Genomic DNA, 15,898 nt, shown 5'->3' on the forward strand with positions numbered 1-15,898 from the left:
AAAGAAATCCATGCCCAGGCTCATCGGAATCAAATTACTGGAAACTGAGGACAAAGAAAAAATCTTGAAAGCAGCCTGAGAAAATGATGCATTACATATTGTGAAGCAATGATTCAAATGACTAGATATCTCATCAGAAACCACATTATGTAAAAGCCACTACGCGATATATGAAGGGGAATTGAGGATGAATCTTAAAATGCTTACAATTAAGTCAGAAGAGCTGGATACATATACACATAGCCAAAATACAAGACTGTGCACTGCAATGGCTTCAAGAAGGTATCAACAGAGAGCCACAGAAATACAAAGGATAAGGCAAATATTTCAAACAGATGGGGAGTTAAAAAGGCTTCATGAGGAAATTGCTGCTAAGCTTGGCTTTGAAAGAAGGAATTTTATTTTATTTTTAGTATACATGTATTTATATATCTCATTGCCTTTCAAAAAGATTTTGTAGTAAATTATAAAAATACATATATCCCAACAGGATAGGATAATTAATTCAGGCAATATGAATAAAAGGGAAAACAAAGCATATCAAAATAATAAACCATAGGTTCAATGAAAGAAATCCAACCATGGGTCCTATAGGATTACTGGAAGAAACCACAGATTTGTTGGTTGGCTGCTTGAAGGCCAGAATAATGAGTTTATTTCTAAAACACAAAATAGCAACCTGGGATTTTAGACACAAAATTAATAGGCATGAGTAGAAAGCCCCTGGAAAGTGGTCCCTATGAAGCATGGCAGCTTTGGGAGAATTATTTAATGCCATCACAAGGATTCTAAACTTATTTTGTGTGAAACAAGGAGGCACTGAACTTTGAGATCTGGGAGTAAAATGATCATTGTTGTTCAGTAGTAATTTTGGCAGCAACATGATGGATGGCTTTGGCTATACTGGGAAGAAAAAAAAAACAAAAAAAACCCCAAAAAAACAAACCCAAAAACAAACAAACAAAAAAAAACCCATGACATATAAAAGAGAAAAATGTAAATAAGCTGAAAACTATTTCAATTCTGTTATAAATGATAGAGTTGTAACTGATTACTAATATTAGAGATACAGTAAGGGCCTGAAGAGTAACTGAGTGAGACAGCAAAGCATTATAATTATGAAAAAATGAAAAAAAGGCATTAGAGCGACCTGCTCTATTTCCTACCTTGTGGCCTTGGAAAACCTGCTTAATTTATCTGGATTATTTTCATTTGTTTGTTTGTTTTCAGTGTATGATATGGGGATTATAATAACCTTACTGACTTGTTAGGGTTTTTGTAAGGATTAAATAAGTAATAAATAGAAACAGAAACTGGTTCATGGTCAACACTCAAAAAATGTTAGGCATTGTTATAGTGGATACCTCCAAACATATCTATCTGGTACATCCAAATATCCCAAAATTCAATCAGCCTTCACCTAAATGGCACTAAATTTTACAAATTAAAAATTTTAATTTTCTATCTTAATAGTCTGAGATGAATTTGTATTTAGCAAATCATTTCAGAATAAATAATACCTTTAGGTTATGCTTATTTTTAATAATTAAGCAAACATATAAATAAAGATTTAATAGACCACAGAACACTGCTCCTCTTTTTTAAAGACTTTGCATTTTTTGGGGCGCCTGGGTGGCGCAGTCGGCTAAGCGTCCGACTTCAGCCAGGTCACGATCTCGCGGTCCGTGAGTTCGAGCCCCGTGTCAGGCTCTGGGCTGATGGCTCGGAGCCTGGAGCCTGTTTCCGATTCTGTGTCTCCCTCTCTCTCTGCCCCTCCCCCATTCATGCTCTGTCTCTCTCTGTCCCAAAAATAAATAAAAAACGTTGAAAAAAAATTTAAAAAAAAAAATAAAGACTTTGCATTTTAAAGCTGGGCTGGATATATTCTCTTTGCAAACACAAGTCAAAATTAAGATAAGCTCCAGATCACTGCATCATCTAGAGCAATCACAAAAAGATCCAGTCTTCCTAAGTGAGGGTGAAAGCAAAGGCTAGGAACATAGCCAGTGTCTGAATCAAGGATATACTAGTACCAGGGAAAGAAACTGGCATTCAAGTCAGAAGACAGTATCTCATAGAACGGCCTACACATTAGAAATGGGGAAGGAGGAGACAATTGCTCTTAGGTCACTAGATGACCAAGTATCTGCCCCAGGAATTACAGGGATCAAACCTAAGGCAGCAAGACAACCAGGTTTGGCAGAAATTGGCTGAGTACCAAGTCAGGGCTGACTTGTGTGTTGATGGTGTCTAACTTTGGAAGTAGACATTGGGGAAGTGGGTTCAGGGTCCTGAGAGGTAAATAAAAAAGGCAAAGAGAGATCAAAAGACATGTAAGTGCTTTCTAGAAGTTGCATTTACTTCAGCTACCCCTTTGAGAAGTCTTTATATTTAATCTGTGGTCATTTCACCAGTTAGCTTATGATCTGTTCATAACTTCCTTCCCATTTGCCACCACACAGAAGAAAGTTCCAGGAACTCCCTTCATTTTAATCACAGGCAAAGCGCTCAGGATAATACCGCATTACAACCTCTTTGGCATTATTTTCATAAAAGTATCATAAGTAACAATTAATACATGATGATTAATATTTCAAAGTATTAGCAGAATTATTAACATAATTGATAATGCAAAGGGAAGTGGCCCAAAGAAATTTAACTGTACCATACCAAGAAACAGAAAGAAATTAAAATTCTGAAGGTTAAGGATGTATTTTTTCTTTGATACATTAAAATTCTTTGCTTTGAGAATGTAATGAATAAAGTTAACTCAAAATAACTTTTACATGTATTTATATATGAAAAATATGTGAATGAATTGCTAGCCAACCTACATTATGTTCAGTGAAAGAAGATTTAGTAGAAAGCATTTTTTAAAAAATGTTATACTACCTCAAGAAGTATTTAAGAAATTCACAAACTCAAAATGCACTTGGCATTGGCAGCATAATTATGTATAAGGCACAGTGCTATGCTCTGTGGGTATAAAGATGATAAAAATCATGGTGCATGACCTCAATAAGCTTATGTCTATCAAGGAACTAGACAGACAAGCTGATAGTTTTGATGTAATATCATTAGTGCTTGGATAAAGCTATGAAGCACTGAGGCCCGCGCTTTCCAACTAGCTGGGGTCAGGGATGGGGTGCAAGAAATGGCAATGCTCAACAAAGGCTTCATGGAGAAGGGGCAGCATGAAATGACTCTCAAGCTGAGTTGTGTAACTCAACTAAAGAAGAAGAAAAATTTATTTGGACACAAGGGAAGCACATGAAGAGATTAAAAAGAAGTAAGGTAAATGATACTGGTGAAATAGGAAGCCTGATTCAAATTATATTTCATCAGAAAGAAAGTAATTACATGATTTTAAGCAGAAGAGTATCATGGTGAGATTAGTATTTTAGAGTGATCATTCTGAAGAAAGTTACAGGATGGGTTAAAATGGGGGACAAAATGGAGATGGGGAAAGACTGATGTGGTTAGTGCCAGGTGTGAAAGAGAAATGAAGTGGGCCAAATCTAGGACAAGAGTAGTAGGAATGGAAAAAAGAAAAAGATCCCAGAAATATGTCATATTGGTAGGTGGACATGGTATTTGAATTTGGGGGTATGGAGAGAAATATAGGAGTGCATTCATGGTTCTAGCTTGGGAAACAGTAGGTACATAATGGTTTCACTAACTCAATATGGTAAAAGGAGGAGTAAGTGTTTTGGAATGTAAGAAGTCAGTATTTGTTTGTGGGGAGGAAATGAAGGGAGACAGATGATGTGTCCATTTTAGCTATATTGAATTTGTGGCTTGGTATGACTCCTAACTTAACAGAACTTTAGCGGGCACTCATCACTTGTTATGAATGGATACAAAATGAAATCTGACCTCATCTATGATCCCCCATATCTTACTATGCTCTCTCCTCCTCCCCAAGCTATTCTGTTTGTTCTCTCCACAATAGGAACATACCGACAACACAAACAGTATGTTTGATGTGCTCAGGGAGAAGGACTGGGGAGGAAGAAGACAAAAGGGGGAAAATAGGCTCTGGGGTCCTGCCTAAAGAAAGGCTCTTCTGGAACTATTTCAATACAAAGTCTTCTGAAACTAACTGTCTCTTCAGTTTGATAGGCTTGTGAACATGGCCGATTGTTATATGGCTAGAATCCATACTCTGTTAGTGACTATTATAAAACTGTGAACTGAGGAGTATTTGACACATTTCTAATGACTACTTTATAGTGAGATATTTTAAAAGGTCATAAATGTAATTATTAAGTATATAGTGGAAAAGCTTTAGTTTTAAGCTTTCTTAGTTTTGCTTTTCCTGATACTTTAATTCTGGACTGGTGAAATTTCTAAGCAAATATTCTCTTATTTTTTTTAATTCTCTTCTTATTGTGGTAAAATATAGGTAACAGAAAATTTCACATTTTCACCATTTTTAAAGTATACAGTTTGATGGCATTATGTGCATTCCCCTTGCTGTAGAACCACCACCACCGCTTACCCGCAGACCTTGTATTACTTCGATTTTTTAAAAAAATATCATTAAAATCAGAATCAAGACCCACTTATCACCTGCCTTTCCATTTTATATATTCCACTGAGAGAAAACCAGACTTCTGCTGTGCTCTATATATCTAGAGCAAATCCTTCATAAATTAAATATCAGCTCAATCATCAAAGATGATTTATGTTCTGTATGGAAAACATTTTGTTATTCAATTGAAACAAAGAAGACTCTTTAGTTAAACCATACCAATGCTATGAAGACTATTTAAATAGTCTCTTCATTTAAAGTGAAATTTAAAGTTCAGAACTCCATGTGGTTCTAGGAAAAGTAGAATATGCCAGAATATGAAATGACAAAAATGAGCCATAGTCTAGTACAGCTCTTGGCCTGCTAAAGACTGGAATATTCTAAAAAGAATAAGAGATTTGGGGTGCCTGGGTTAAGCATCCGACTTGGGCTCAGGTCATTATCTTGGGGTCCGTGAGTTTGAGCCCTGTGTCCGACTCTGCTGACAGCTCAGAGCCTGGAGCCTGCTTCGGATTCTGTGTCTTCCTCTCTCTCTGCCCCACCCCTGCTCATGCTCTGTCTCAGTAATACATAAACACTAAAAAAAAAAAAATCTAAAAAAAAAAATTAAAGAACAAGAGAGTTTAAAGGAGAGAAAATTAGGGGCACCTGGATGGCTCAGTCAGTTAAGCATCCAATTCTTGGTTTTGGTTCAGGTCATGACCTCAAAGTTCGTGAGTTCAACACTCAGATGGGGACTCTGTGCTGACAGTGCAGAGTCTCCTTGGAATTCTCTCTCTCTCTCTCTCTCTCTCTCTCCCTCTTTCTGCCCCTCCCCCACTCATGCTGTCTCTGTGTCTCTCAAAATAAATAAATAAACTTTGAAAAAAAATAAAGGAGAGAAAATTAAATATAAGTTATATAAAATTATTATTAATTTAACAATTGTATAGATCATGATAATTAATAGGCAAAATAAATATCCAGTTAGTAACTGAAATATAAGTTAACAAAAGTATCTTTTGAAGTGCTCGTGCTATGTAAAATAAGCTAAAATTATTCTGAGACACTATTTAGATTTTCATAGACATAGACTTTTTATTCATTTATTTTATTTATTTTTTTTAATTTTTTTTAACATTTATTTATTTTTGAGACACAGAGATACAGAGTATGAATGGGGGAGGGTCAGAGAGAGAGGGAGACACAGAATCTGAAACAGGCTCCAGGCTCTGAGCCATCAGCCCAGAGCCTGACGCGGGGCTCGAACTCACGGACCGCGAGATCGTGACCTGGCTGAAGTCGGACGCTTAACCGACTGCGCCACCCAGGTGCCCCAGACATAGACTTTTTAACGTAAGTGATTTACCTCATGCTCTGGAGGGGGAGTCACAAGGATGGTGTAGGGCCTTTTTGGATTGAGATCCATGATGGGAAATAACCATGGAGAGTGAGGACAGTGGAGCCAGACCACTGGTTTTAATTACTATTCTACCACTTAAAAAAAATGTTCATTTATTTTGAGGGAGGGCATGTGAGTAGTGGAGAGGGGCAGAGAGAGAGAGAGAGAGAGAGAGAGAGAGAGAGAGAGGGATAGAGAATCTCACGCAGGCTGTATGCTCAGCAGGAGCCTGGGGCTCATGAATTATGAGATCCTGACCTGAGCCAAAATCAAGAGTCGGACACTTAATCCCACTGAACCACCCAGGTGCCGCTCTACTGTAACACTTTTTATCTGTGTGGAATCAAGCAAACAATTTGACCTTTGCTTCAGTTACTTTATCTATAAAATGAAACTAATTATAGGGCTTTTGTGAAAATTAAATGTACAGGTCAGTACAGGTCAAATGTCTCAAACTGTACATGGCATAAATTAAGAGCTTAGTAAATGTTAGATATTATTATTATGACTATTAACTCTTGGATTTTAAGCATGGAGTAAGGAGTAAACATCCCTTCTCCCTGAAAAGAATCCAAAAATTACAGAGTCCTTGTGGAAGGCATTTGGTGTTTCACTGTTTTTCATCTATTATCTTGTGAAGCAAGCTGATGAAAACTGGCCTTCCGTTAAAGACAAGAAGACTGTTACTACCAGCACCACTACCATCCCACATCACAACCACTGTCACCGCCACCACCACAACTACCATCACCAGCATCGGTGGTAGCACGTCTACCAGTTCATCCCGACCACCATCACCAGCCATACATCCACCAGCACCTTAGCGCATCACTACCACCACTATATCACCAGCACCTTAGCACATCACTACCACCATCACTTGTGGCAACACCTTTAACATCTCTGTGAGTATAAATGTCACCTTAGAAGTGTGGGGAGAGTGAAGAATACCAGACAAGATGCAAGTGCATACATGCTGGTAAAGGGAGAACAGGAAGTCTTTTAAGGATATTTGGAACCAAGTACAAAGAGAGCAGAAAGTATAGGAAGTAGCCAATCTACAGAGATTTTTAAACAGGCTTTTTTTTTTTTACATTATTTTTAGAGAATAAACTGATGCACAAACTTGGGGTTCAAAGTGGCTAAAAAGAATATATCAGGAATAAACAAAAGATCATATTTACCTGCTGTACACAAAGAGTAAAGATAATAAGTTTAGAGCAAAACCACTGGAAAGGTAAAATTAACACTTCCATTTTACATGCTAAGCTGGACTGTTTGGAATCTGTAGCTAAATGTGTTTAAACTAGTGGTTAAGAGAAGGGGCCTTAATCAAAGAGCCTGGGTTTGAGTTCTACTACGTGTCTGACCTTGAATAAGTTATTCAACCTTCCAAAGCCTCCATTTTTTCCATCTGAAAAATGATGATATCCATTATTTAATGTTTAGGTGAATATTTAATACATACTAGTACAATGTTGTGTATTAATTATATCTCAATTTAAAATATACTTAAATATAACGCCAGCACTTAGCAGAATGCTATACTAATCTAAGATTAAGACCTCCTCTGCCACTCCCAACTGGTTACTCCCCCAATCTTAACTACACAGTAAATACATCATCAATCACATGTAAGTGCTAAACTGGATTCATCACTTTCTCTTAGCCCCCAGGGAACTCATTAGCAAATTCTTCTTGTTCCACCTGTCGAATGTTGCTTAAATCCATCTACTTCCCTGTCACTATCCATGCCTGAGCCCAGACTACTCTGACAGACTCTCTCCCAGCTGCTACTCAGTCCAATCCAATCTCCACCCAGTGGCCAAGGTGACCTTTTAACATGTAAATCAGATGATGCTTAAAGCCTTCAAAAGCTTCCCAATGGACACAGAATCAAATGCTAACTCTTTGCTATCATTTTTTCTACATGGTCTGTCCCCTGTTCATCTTCTATACTTTATCTCTTTCTGTTCTCCCCCTATCTCTACAAACTAGTTTCGGTCATCAAAACCCTCCTTACTGTTTGTCTAACATATTGAATTTTTATTTCTTCTTCCAAAAAAGGCCTCCTATGTCGACTAATCTAAAGTAGTATCCTCCATATTGTACCCTGTTCCTCATCATTTCACCATACTTGTTTTCATAACTCTTGTAATCTGAAGTTACGTTTGTGATTAATCTGTTTATATTTAACATTTAGTGTCTTATCCAAAGAGTTCCTTGAAGATAATTATATTATTGATCCTGTTGTATTATTGATCATGATATATATCACTGATCGTGTTTCTATTCTTAGTACCAAGGGCATTGCCTAACATATTTTTGAAATATAATAAAATATTCACTATAAAAAATGTAAAGTGAAATTTTGTGGGAGGTCTAAATGTCTAACTTAAATACTATCTCATTATGGAGAAAACAACAACAGGGAGAGTGTTCTACAGAGAAGGATGCCCTCAAATCCCCAAATGGAGGTAACAAAATAACAAAACAGATGGGTTAAAATTCAGGGAGATTTATGTCTGAAGGCCCTACAAATAATCTTCTCACGTGGTGCTCTGAAATAAGTACAATAAAAATTAAGAAAAATTTTATCAATTTTCTTTAGTTCCAGAGTTTAAAATATAATCGATCTGTGGTATCTAAAGGTTATACTTACACTAATACAAACATTCAAAAGTCAAACCACTGCCAAGGGCATATAATCCCACAAACCTGAATGCAATAGTCCTGACACATCAATAATAAATAGAAAAAGGTACTTGGTAATAGATCCAAAGCTTAAATACTGTGATTATTCAGTTATAGGATTATGTGATTAGTTAGTTATAGAAGTACATGACATCTGAAAAGCAAATATGAAGTGATATAGCATTTCAACTACTCGGTACTCACCGTGCATGGGGTCTGCATCCATGGTTCCCCATCGATCTGCATTGGCAGAGACTTGCTAGTCCTGGAGGAAAATATTTCATTTTAAGTATAACAATGAAATATTTTATATAATAGACTATATGTAAGATATAAGATGATGAGACCAGAAAATGCAAATATGGCGATAGGGGCTCTAAATTTAACTCTTCTTTTTTTTTTCAACTTTTTTTTTTTTTTTTTTTTTATTTTTGGGACAGAGAGAGACAGAGCATGAACAGGGGAGGAGCAGAGAGAGAGGGAGACACAGAATCGGAAACAGGCTCCAGGCTCTGAGCCATCAGCCCAGAGCCCGACGCGGGGCTCGAACTCCCGGACCGCGAGATCGTGACCTGGCTGAAGTCGGACGCTTAACCGACTGCGCCACCCAGGCGCCCCTAAATTTAACTCTTCTGAAGGAGACTTTAAGTCTTGACTATTAATGAATACCCTGAAAAGGTATCTTGGTAACAGGAATATGAAGAGCTTCGTGGTAAATGTGATGATATAAAACAAATTATGGATACCAACAGAAAAATGTAGGGTTTATGGTTAATGATACAGTCAGAATTCCTATAGCTGAAAAAAAAGCCTCCTTGTTTTCATGAAAACCTACATCTCAGACCTGGAGGAAAGGTGTTTGATGTCTCAGATTTTCTAATATCAACATTTTTATACAAATAACACCAATTATACCTGTGCTATGACCCATGGTTTCACCTTAGGGTCAAAAATACTTTTTTTTTTCCCTATAGGTAAAGTTCTGGAAAAATGCTTCTTAAAAAGGTTTAAATTTAATACATATATAAGATCTAACTTTACAGTAATTGATTATTTAATTTTGTAGAAATGATGGTGTACTTTACTTCATGAAGGAATTTAAGTTAATGGTGCTTCACTAGTGTTTCCATTGGGTATTATGCCTGGTAGATACTTCCATGCCTCTGCAAACTAAACTGTATGGGAATCATGTTAGTGGAGATGAAATTTGTACGTTAGAATTGTATCCATGGTCTGAACAGGAGGGTATCGAATTCCAATAAACCTGATAAGTAACAGTTAACCAAAACTTGGTAAAATCTGCCAATTTCCATCATTTTCAAATATATCTGTGTTAATTATTGATAATTTGAGGCACAAATAAGACAAATGTTATCAGAGTCCTGCATACTTTTAATTAACTTTTATTTATATCATCTCAACCCCCTGTCTCAATTACAGAGAAACAGCTACCTGATGACCACAGAGGAGCACTGAGCCAGCCGCCGCCCAGCACTTTTCAGTCCCGTGTATATTTGTCCCATCTCCATGGCTCCTTCCAAGCCAACTACCTCTAGCAGCTGATCACTCAGATCTGAAAGAAAACAGAAGCCTTGTAAGTTACAGTGTAGATCCATATGTGCACAATTTAATGCCCTTAGATATTATGAAGATGAAAAATGAAAGCTACTTGACAAAGAAAGCTTGTCTTGGATTCTGAAAGTAATGAAAAGATGGCCTACGTCTAAAGCTCTCAGTTTAACTAAACCCCGAGATGCTGTGGGAAAAGATCTGCTGTCAGCTTGGTCTAAAACAAAATGGGAAGAATGAATTTGGAGCCAAATAATGCCAAAGAATATACCAGTAGTTTTTAACATCAACAAACTTAATGTTATTCCACATGTATATATGGAACGTTTATACATTTGGCAGCAAATATACATTTCAACACTATAAATAAAGTATGAGGATATGCTGTCAAACATGATTTTGTTACATTACTCGAACAAAAGACCCTAGAGATCATGGAATTCGAGTCTCTCATTTAGAGATAAGAAGATTGAGTCTCTGAATCATTGAGTGACTTGTCCTTAGTGATGGGTGACTTTGTGCAGAAGTTCAAGAAACAATATTAATTTCTTGACATGTTTTTTTCTGACGATATGCTACTAAAATACTATTTGGACACCACTAGATAATTAGCACAGTGCAATTATTATTATTATTTTTAACAGAGGACAGTAGAAAGAGGCTAATAGTAATAGCTCTTGCTTGTTGAGTGTTTACTAAGTGCCTGTCGCTGGACTCCTTTGGTTCCCCTTAAAACAAACTGTGGGTAAATATGATTATTCCCATTCACAGAGAAGCTGAACACTAGAGAAGTTAACTAATTTATTCATATTAACATACCTAGGAAGTGACAGAGCCAAAATCTGAACCCAACTACTTTGATGCATAAGCACCGTGCACTTGATAAATCAACCATATAAAACAGAGAGTCTTAAAAATTATAGAAATGCTTCTTACATAGGGAAAGAGGTTGGACTGTATAAGCTTCAAGGTCCCTTTCCAATCTGAAGACTGGCTCAGCCAGAGGCAGAGGGTGCCCTCACATCAGGAGAATCCCACCAAGCCCAGCCCTGACACACAGCCCCTACACAGCTTATTTATTGAGCTCAGAGTGCCTGGATCCCTGAGAGGGAGGCAAGATTCCAGGTGCATATATATGGTCCTTTTATATTTTAACATTCTCATGCTTCTTTCAAATGTGAATAGTTTAATATTACTTTAGTAGCAGAACAAGCTGGAGATTGGAGCACAGAGTGGGAGGGCAGGATGATTTTACAAGATTATAACGTAAAAGCTGGTCATAACTGAGGTTGGATGTGCAGAAAAACAAGTGTGTTCTGTACGAACTCCATTTTGCATGGGAAACCCTCTTCCCGCACTACGGATCCACTGTATCACGGAGTTCATAAAAGTAGATAATACATTTTAGTGTAGTTCAAGGGTATGGCAACTAAACACTCTGAAATCTCAAAATTTGTTAGGCTCATGATCATTGGCAAATATAAACCCTTAAAACAGAAAGTGTGACCAAGCCACTGGATTTTTCTTTAAATGAACTGATCAAAAAAAACCCAATTATTTTTTTTAAACTTTAAGCTATAGCTGCAACTGAGATTTCACCAAGTCAACACAACATTCCAGCTACAAAATCAAATGTTAAGAAGTCATACATTCATTCACCTTGCTGTTCTAAACCCTATTTAGACTTATTTCTCATGAAACTTATTCTGTGTTTCTAGTTTAAATTTATGTTGCCAAGAACAGATGGACAAGGAATGGAAACATATTCTTTCAGCTGTAGCCCGCACTAAAATGTACTTGGCTCTATAGCCTGGGTGTTAATATACGCATTTCTTAGATATATGTCAACCAGAAAACTACACTGTGGCAAGCACTAAAACCCCAGATGTGTGTCTGGTGATATTTATAAAACAACAACAACAACAACAACATTGAAGTTCATATGAAGTATTATGTATTTTGCAACTGTCTGATTCCTAAATAAGGGAAATTTTGTGCTAATCTTGCAATGATCTGGTTGATGGGAACTATTCTACAAGAAATAAAACACTTTCTCATGACAGTTAATCTGTGAGCCCTAACTTTTCCATGAATCACAGGGATTGTCTAACCCACACCATATTGCTGCTGTCTACCACCCTCCTTCTGATTTTTTTCTTTAATTTGTCTTTGTTTTTCCTCCCTGAAAAAATACCCTGAAAATCAATTCTACCATTAATAATCAGTAATGAAGATATTTCTTACAGATTTAGAAGACAGGCTTTCAAATTTTCATGTTCTTCATAACACAAAGAACTGCATAGAAATAGTGGAATATTTACTAACTCCAGTAAAAGGAAACTGATACCATTTATTTCAGGTTAATACCAATAATGTTCAGGAAAAAAAAAAAGAAGCTCTAAATTTGTGCTGAACAAATTTGCTTCTATTACACTTCCACATTTTGTAAATACAGTAGTCTGCAATGTCTGTGCAAAATTGAGGCTTCTTACTTATTGTCTTTGGGGGTTGGATCTTGACTGATTTCAGACAAAGATAGTTTCTATCTATGCCATTTTGAATTTTGTTTCTATATGTAGTATCATCTAAAAACATCAAAGACTTCCTCACTTCACAATCTAGCTAAAATTAGTTTACATGCAGGTCCCGCTGGGATGTCAAAACCAACCAAATAAACCTACTGAATTGGTTTGCTACCTGGCTATTGATTTCATACATAAAAGTTGAAGTAGCGAACTACAGCCCATGGACCAAGTCTGGCCTGCTGCTTGTTTTTGTGTGGGTTGCTAATTAAGAATGGTTTTTATCCATTAACAAAGTGAAAACATTTAAAAAGAATAATATACTGTGACATCTGAAGATCATATGAAATCAACATTTTAGTGTTCATAATTTAGCTCTTTTTTGTCTTTTTTTTTTTTTTTTGAGAGGGGTAGAGAGACAGGGAGCAGACAGACTCTCAAGCAGGCTCCACCCCCAGTGTGGGGCCCAACATGGAGCTCAATCCCATGACCCTGGGAACATGACCTGAGATGAAATCAAGAGTCAGATGCTCAACGGACTGAGCCATTCAGGCATCCCCATAATTTAGCTTTGATTGTAGCGCAGCTACATTGTTTCTTTTAGGGTTTGTTTGTTTGTTTGTTTGTTTTTGTCTATGTCTGCTTTCACACTGCAATGGCAGAGTATTTGCAACAGAGACCATACAGCCTGAAAAGCCTGAAACATATACTATCTGAACCTTTAGAGAAAAGTGTCAACCACTAGTCAAGAGAAACATAATTAATTAGGCCATTGAGATTTTCACTTCAGTACTGCCACTATAAATGCTAAATGGCATCACAGTGACCTGAATGAAAGGCCGAACATCCTTCTTCCTCAGTGTATGTGTCCCTGAGTAAAACAGTTTTTCTCAACCATGGAGTCTCACCACCTTTTTGTACTGTGAGGATTCTCATAATCAATTTGTTATTGCATCGTGAAATACCAAAGTTTCCAAATAACTTTGTTACAAAAAAACGAGAGGCTTAATGTTCAACATTATGCGAAGTCATTGCATCCTGGTTGGACTTTTGAGCGTGAGAAAAAAAAAAAGGAAGATGATACACAGGTAGGCATGAATCACAACCAGACCTGTAGATCCAGAAGAGCTAGCTCCACCTGTGAGCGTCACCCACTGAGTACTGAGACCTCCTGACATCCTGGTATTTGGAAGTATGTGTTGATCCTGAGGAAGATACTGCTTTCACTCAGTGGGAAAAACTGCATTTCTAAAGAGTTAAATGTCTTTCCAAATGGCTCTATGGGGGTAACAGAGTTAAAAGAATCTGCCATATTTGATTTTTTTCATATTTAAAACAGACAGTCCAGAAGAGGTGCGTCAGAGGGAAGGAACTTGATGAAACAACCAAAAACTGAGTCATATTAGAGCGACATTCTTTTTTTTTTTTAATTAATTAATTTATTTTGAGAGAGAGAAAGAGAGAGAGCACACAGGAGAGGCAGAGACAGAGGGAGAGAGATAATCCCAAGTAAGCTGCACACTGTCAGTGCGGAGTCTGACACAGGGCTCAAACCCACAAACCACTGGGATCATGACCTGAGCCAAAATCAAGAATAAGACACTTAACCGATTGAGCCACCCAGGCACCCCTGGAGCAACCTTCTTAACACAGGGTCAGGTGACTCTTTAACGTATTTCAATATAAGTGGTGTCTTTCATTATCCTATGTATTTTTATGAATTTTAAAACATGCTCTGAAGATATCCAGTAGATTTCACCAGACTGTAACAGAAATATGACAAGAAACACTACTTTAGAGTTTAATTTGCCACGGACTTTGTAAATGTTTTTCTGAGTACTTTTAGTGCAGGGCCATTTTGTTACACAGGCAATCAGGGGGTAAAGTATACCCCCAAGAGTCAGGGATAAAGTACAGATTTGAGAACACAGGAGCAGCACAGCTAATAAGTGGGTAATATTTATTCACAGCTCAGTCTCTTCATTTTTGACAGTTATGCCCTGATAATATGTCTCATTATGTAATTGTTTCAAAATGCCATATGTGAGGGAAGAGAAAAGGACGCATTACAAACACAGACTGAATGTGGGTTGCAGCATTTTACATCTCGTAGAATATAATGTGTACTGAAGTGAGGGGAAGGAGGGGCAAGGCAGGGCATGCTTCTTTGTGACTGGTGTCCAGCAACATGCTGTGACATGGGGGGAGGCCATATCCTGGGCTATACTCACTGACTCAGCAGGGACATTTTGTATTCACCATAAATTGCTAATTATATCAACGTCTATTATGTCTTTATTTGGCCATGATGTGTCCAGGATATCTATGGAGTTGTACCTTTGAGGGTGGGCAGATTGTATGCCTTCTAGTGATGTTTCATTTATCTAGCAATTATTGGAAACATGCCTGGAGATCCAGAATAAACTTGTAAAAAGCCAAGGTATGTATGAAATTCATCCACGTAGGTGAATCTTTGAGGATTTTTCCTTCACATGTGCATCTATTGTCCATTGATTCTTTATTTAGATGGCTCCTCACACGCACCAATGGCCATTTTCCCTTACCTCCTAAATTAGAAAATGCAAATAAAAGAAGGTGATTGGAGAGAACTAAAGCCACTGTTTACTCATATGGACTTTGTTTCACAGCCCAAGTATGTAAACATTAAAGAAGACTTTGGGGTGTCTGGGTGGCTCAGTCGGTTAAGCGTCCAACTTCGGCTCAGGTCACGATCTCACGGTCCGTGAGTTCGAGCCCCATGTCGGGCTCTGTGCTGACTGCTCAGAGCCTGGAGCCCCTTTCAGATTCTGTGTCTCCCTCTCTCTCTGACCCTCCCTCGTTCATGCTCTGTCTCTCTCTGTCTCAAAAATAAATAAACGTTAAAAAAAATTAAAAAAAAGACGACTTTTAGCACCTAAGGCGATATACCATGCAATTATAGGTCTATCAAGGAAGTGGGGAGAGTTTATATATATATATAGTATACACATATATACTCTATGCCTACTATGGGCAGCCTCTCTGCTCAGGAATTTATAGGCATTTTTTCATTTAAGACTCCCCCAGTAATCCTTACAAACTGATATTATTCTCCTCATTTTATTGATGAGAAAACTATGTTACTTGTGCAAGTCTTCACATGTAGTTGAAAATCTGATTTTCAAACTACATATGCCTGACTCCAAATTCCATGTTACT

At 37.3% G+C, this 15,898-nt stretch overlaps 1 protein-coding gene across 6 annotated transcripts in view; it reads right to left on the reverse strand.

The window, feature by feature from the left end:
* The window catches only part of DGKB (diacylglycerol kinase beta), a 647,032-nt gene that overhangs the window by 26,584 nt on the left and 604,550 nt on the right, over positions 1-15,898 (reverse strand). For all 6 annotated transcript variants that reach the window (XM_047096393.1, XM_047096391.1, XM_047096390.1 and 3 more), the window contains 2 exons: positions 10,062-10,182; positions 8,814-8,874 (listed from right to left, as the gene is read on the reverse strand). In XM_047096393.1, coding sequence (XP_046952349.1) covers positions 8,814-8,874; positions 10,062-10,182 — 182 coding nt within the window. The remainder of the gene's footprint in view (positions 1-8,813; positions 8,875-10,061; positions 10,183-15,898) is intronic.

Source organism: Lynx rufus, unplaced genomic scaffold (genome assembly GCF_022079265.1).
Source record: "Lynx rufus isolate CCGP_SWC_20201006 ecotype Redwood Valley unplaced genomic scaffold, mLynRuf1.p SCAF_4, whole genome shotgun sequence".
Classification (NCBI taxonomy): Eukaryota; Metazoa; Chordata; class Mammalia; order Carnivora; family Felidae; genus Lynx; species Lynx rufus.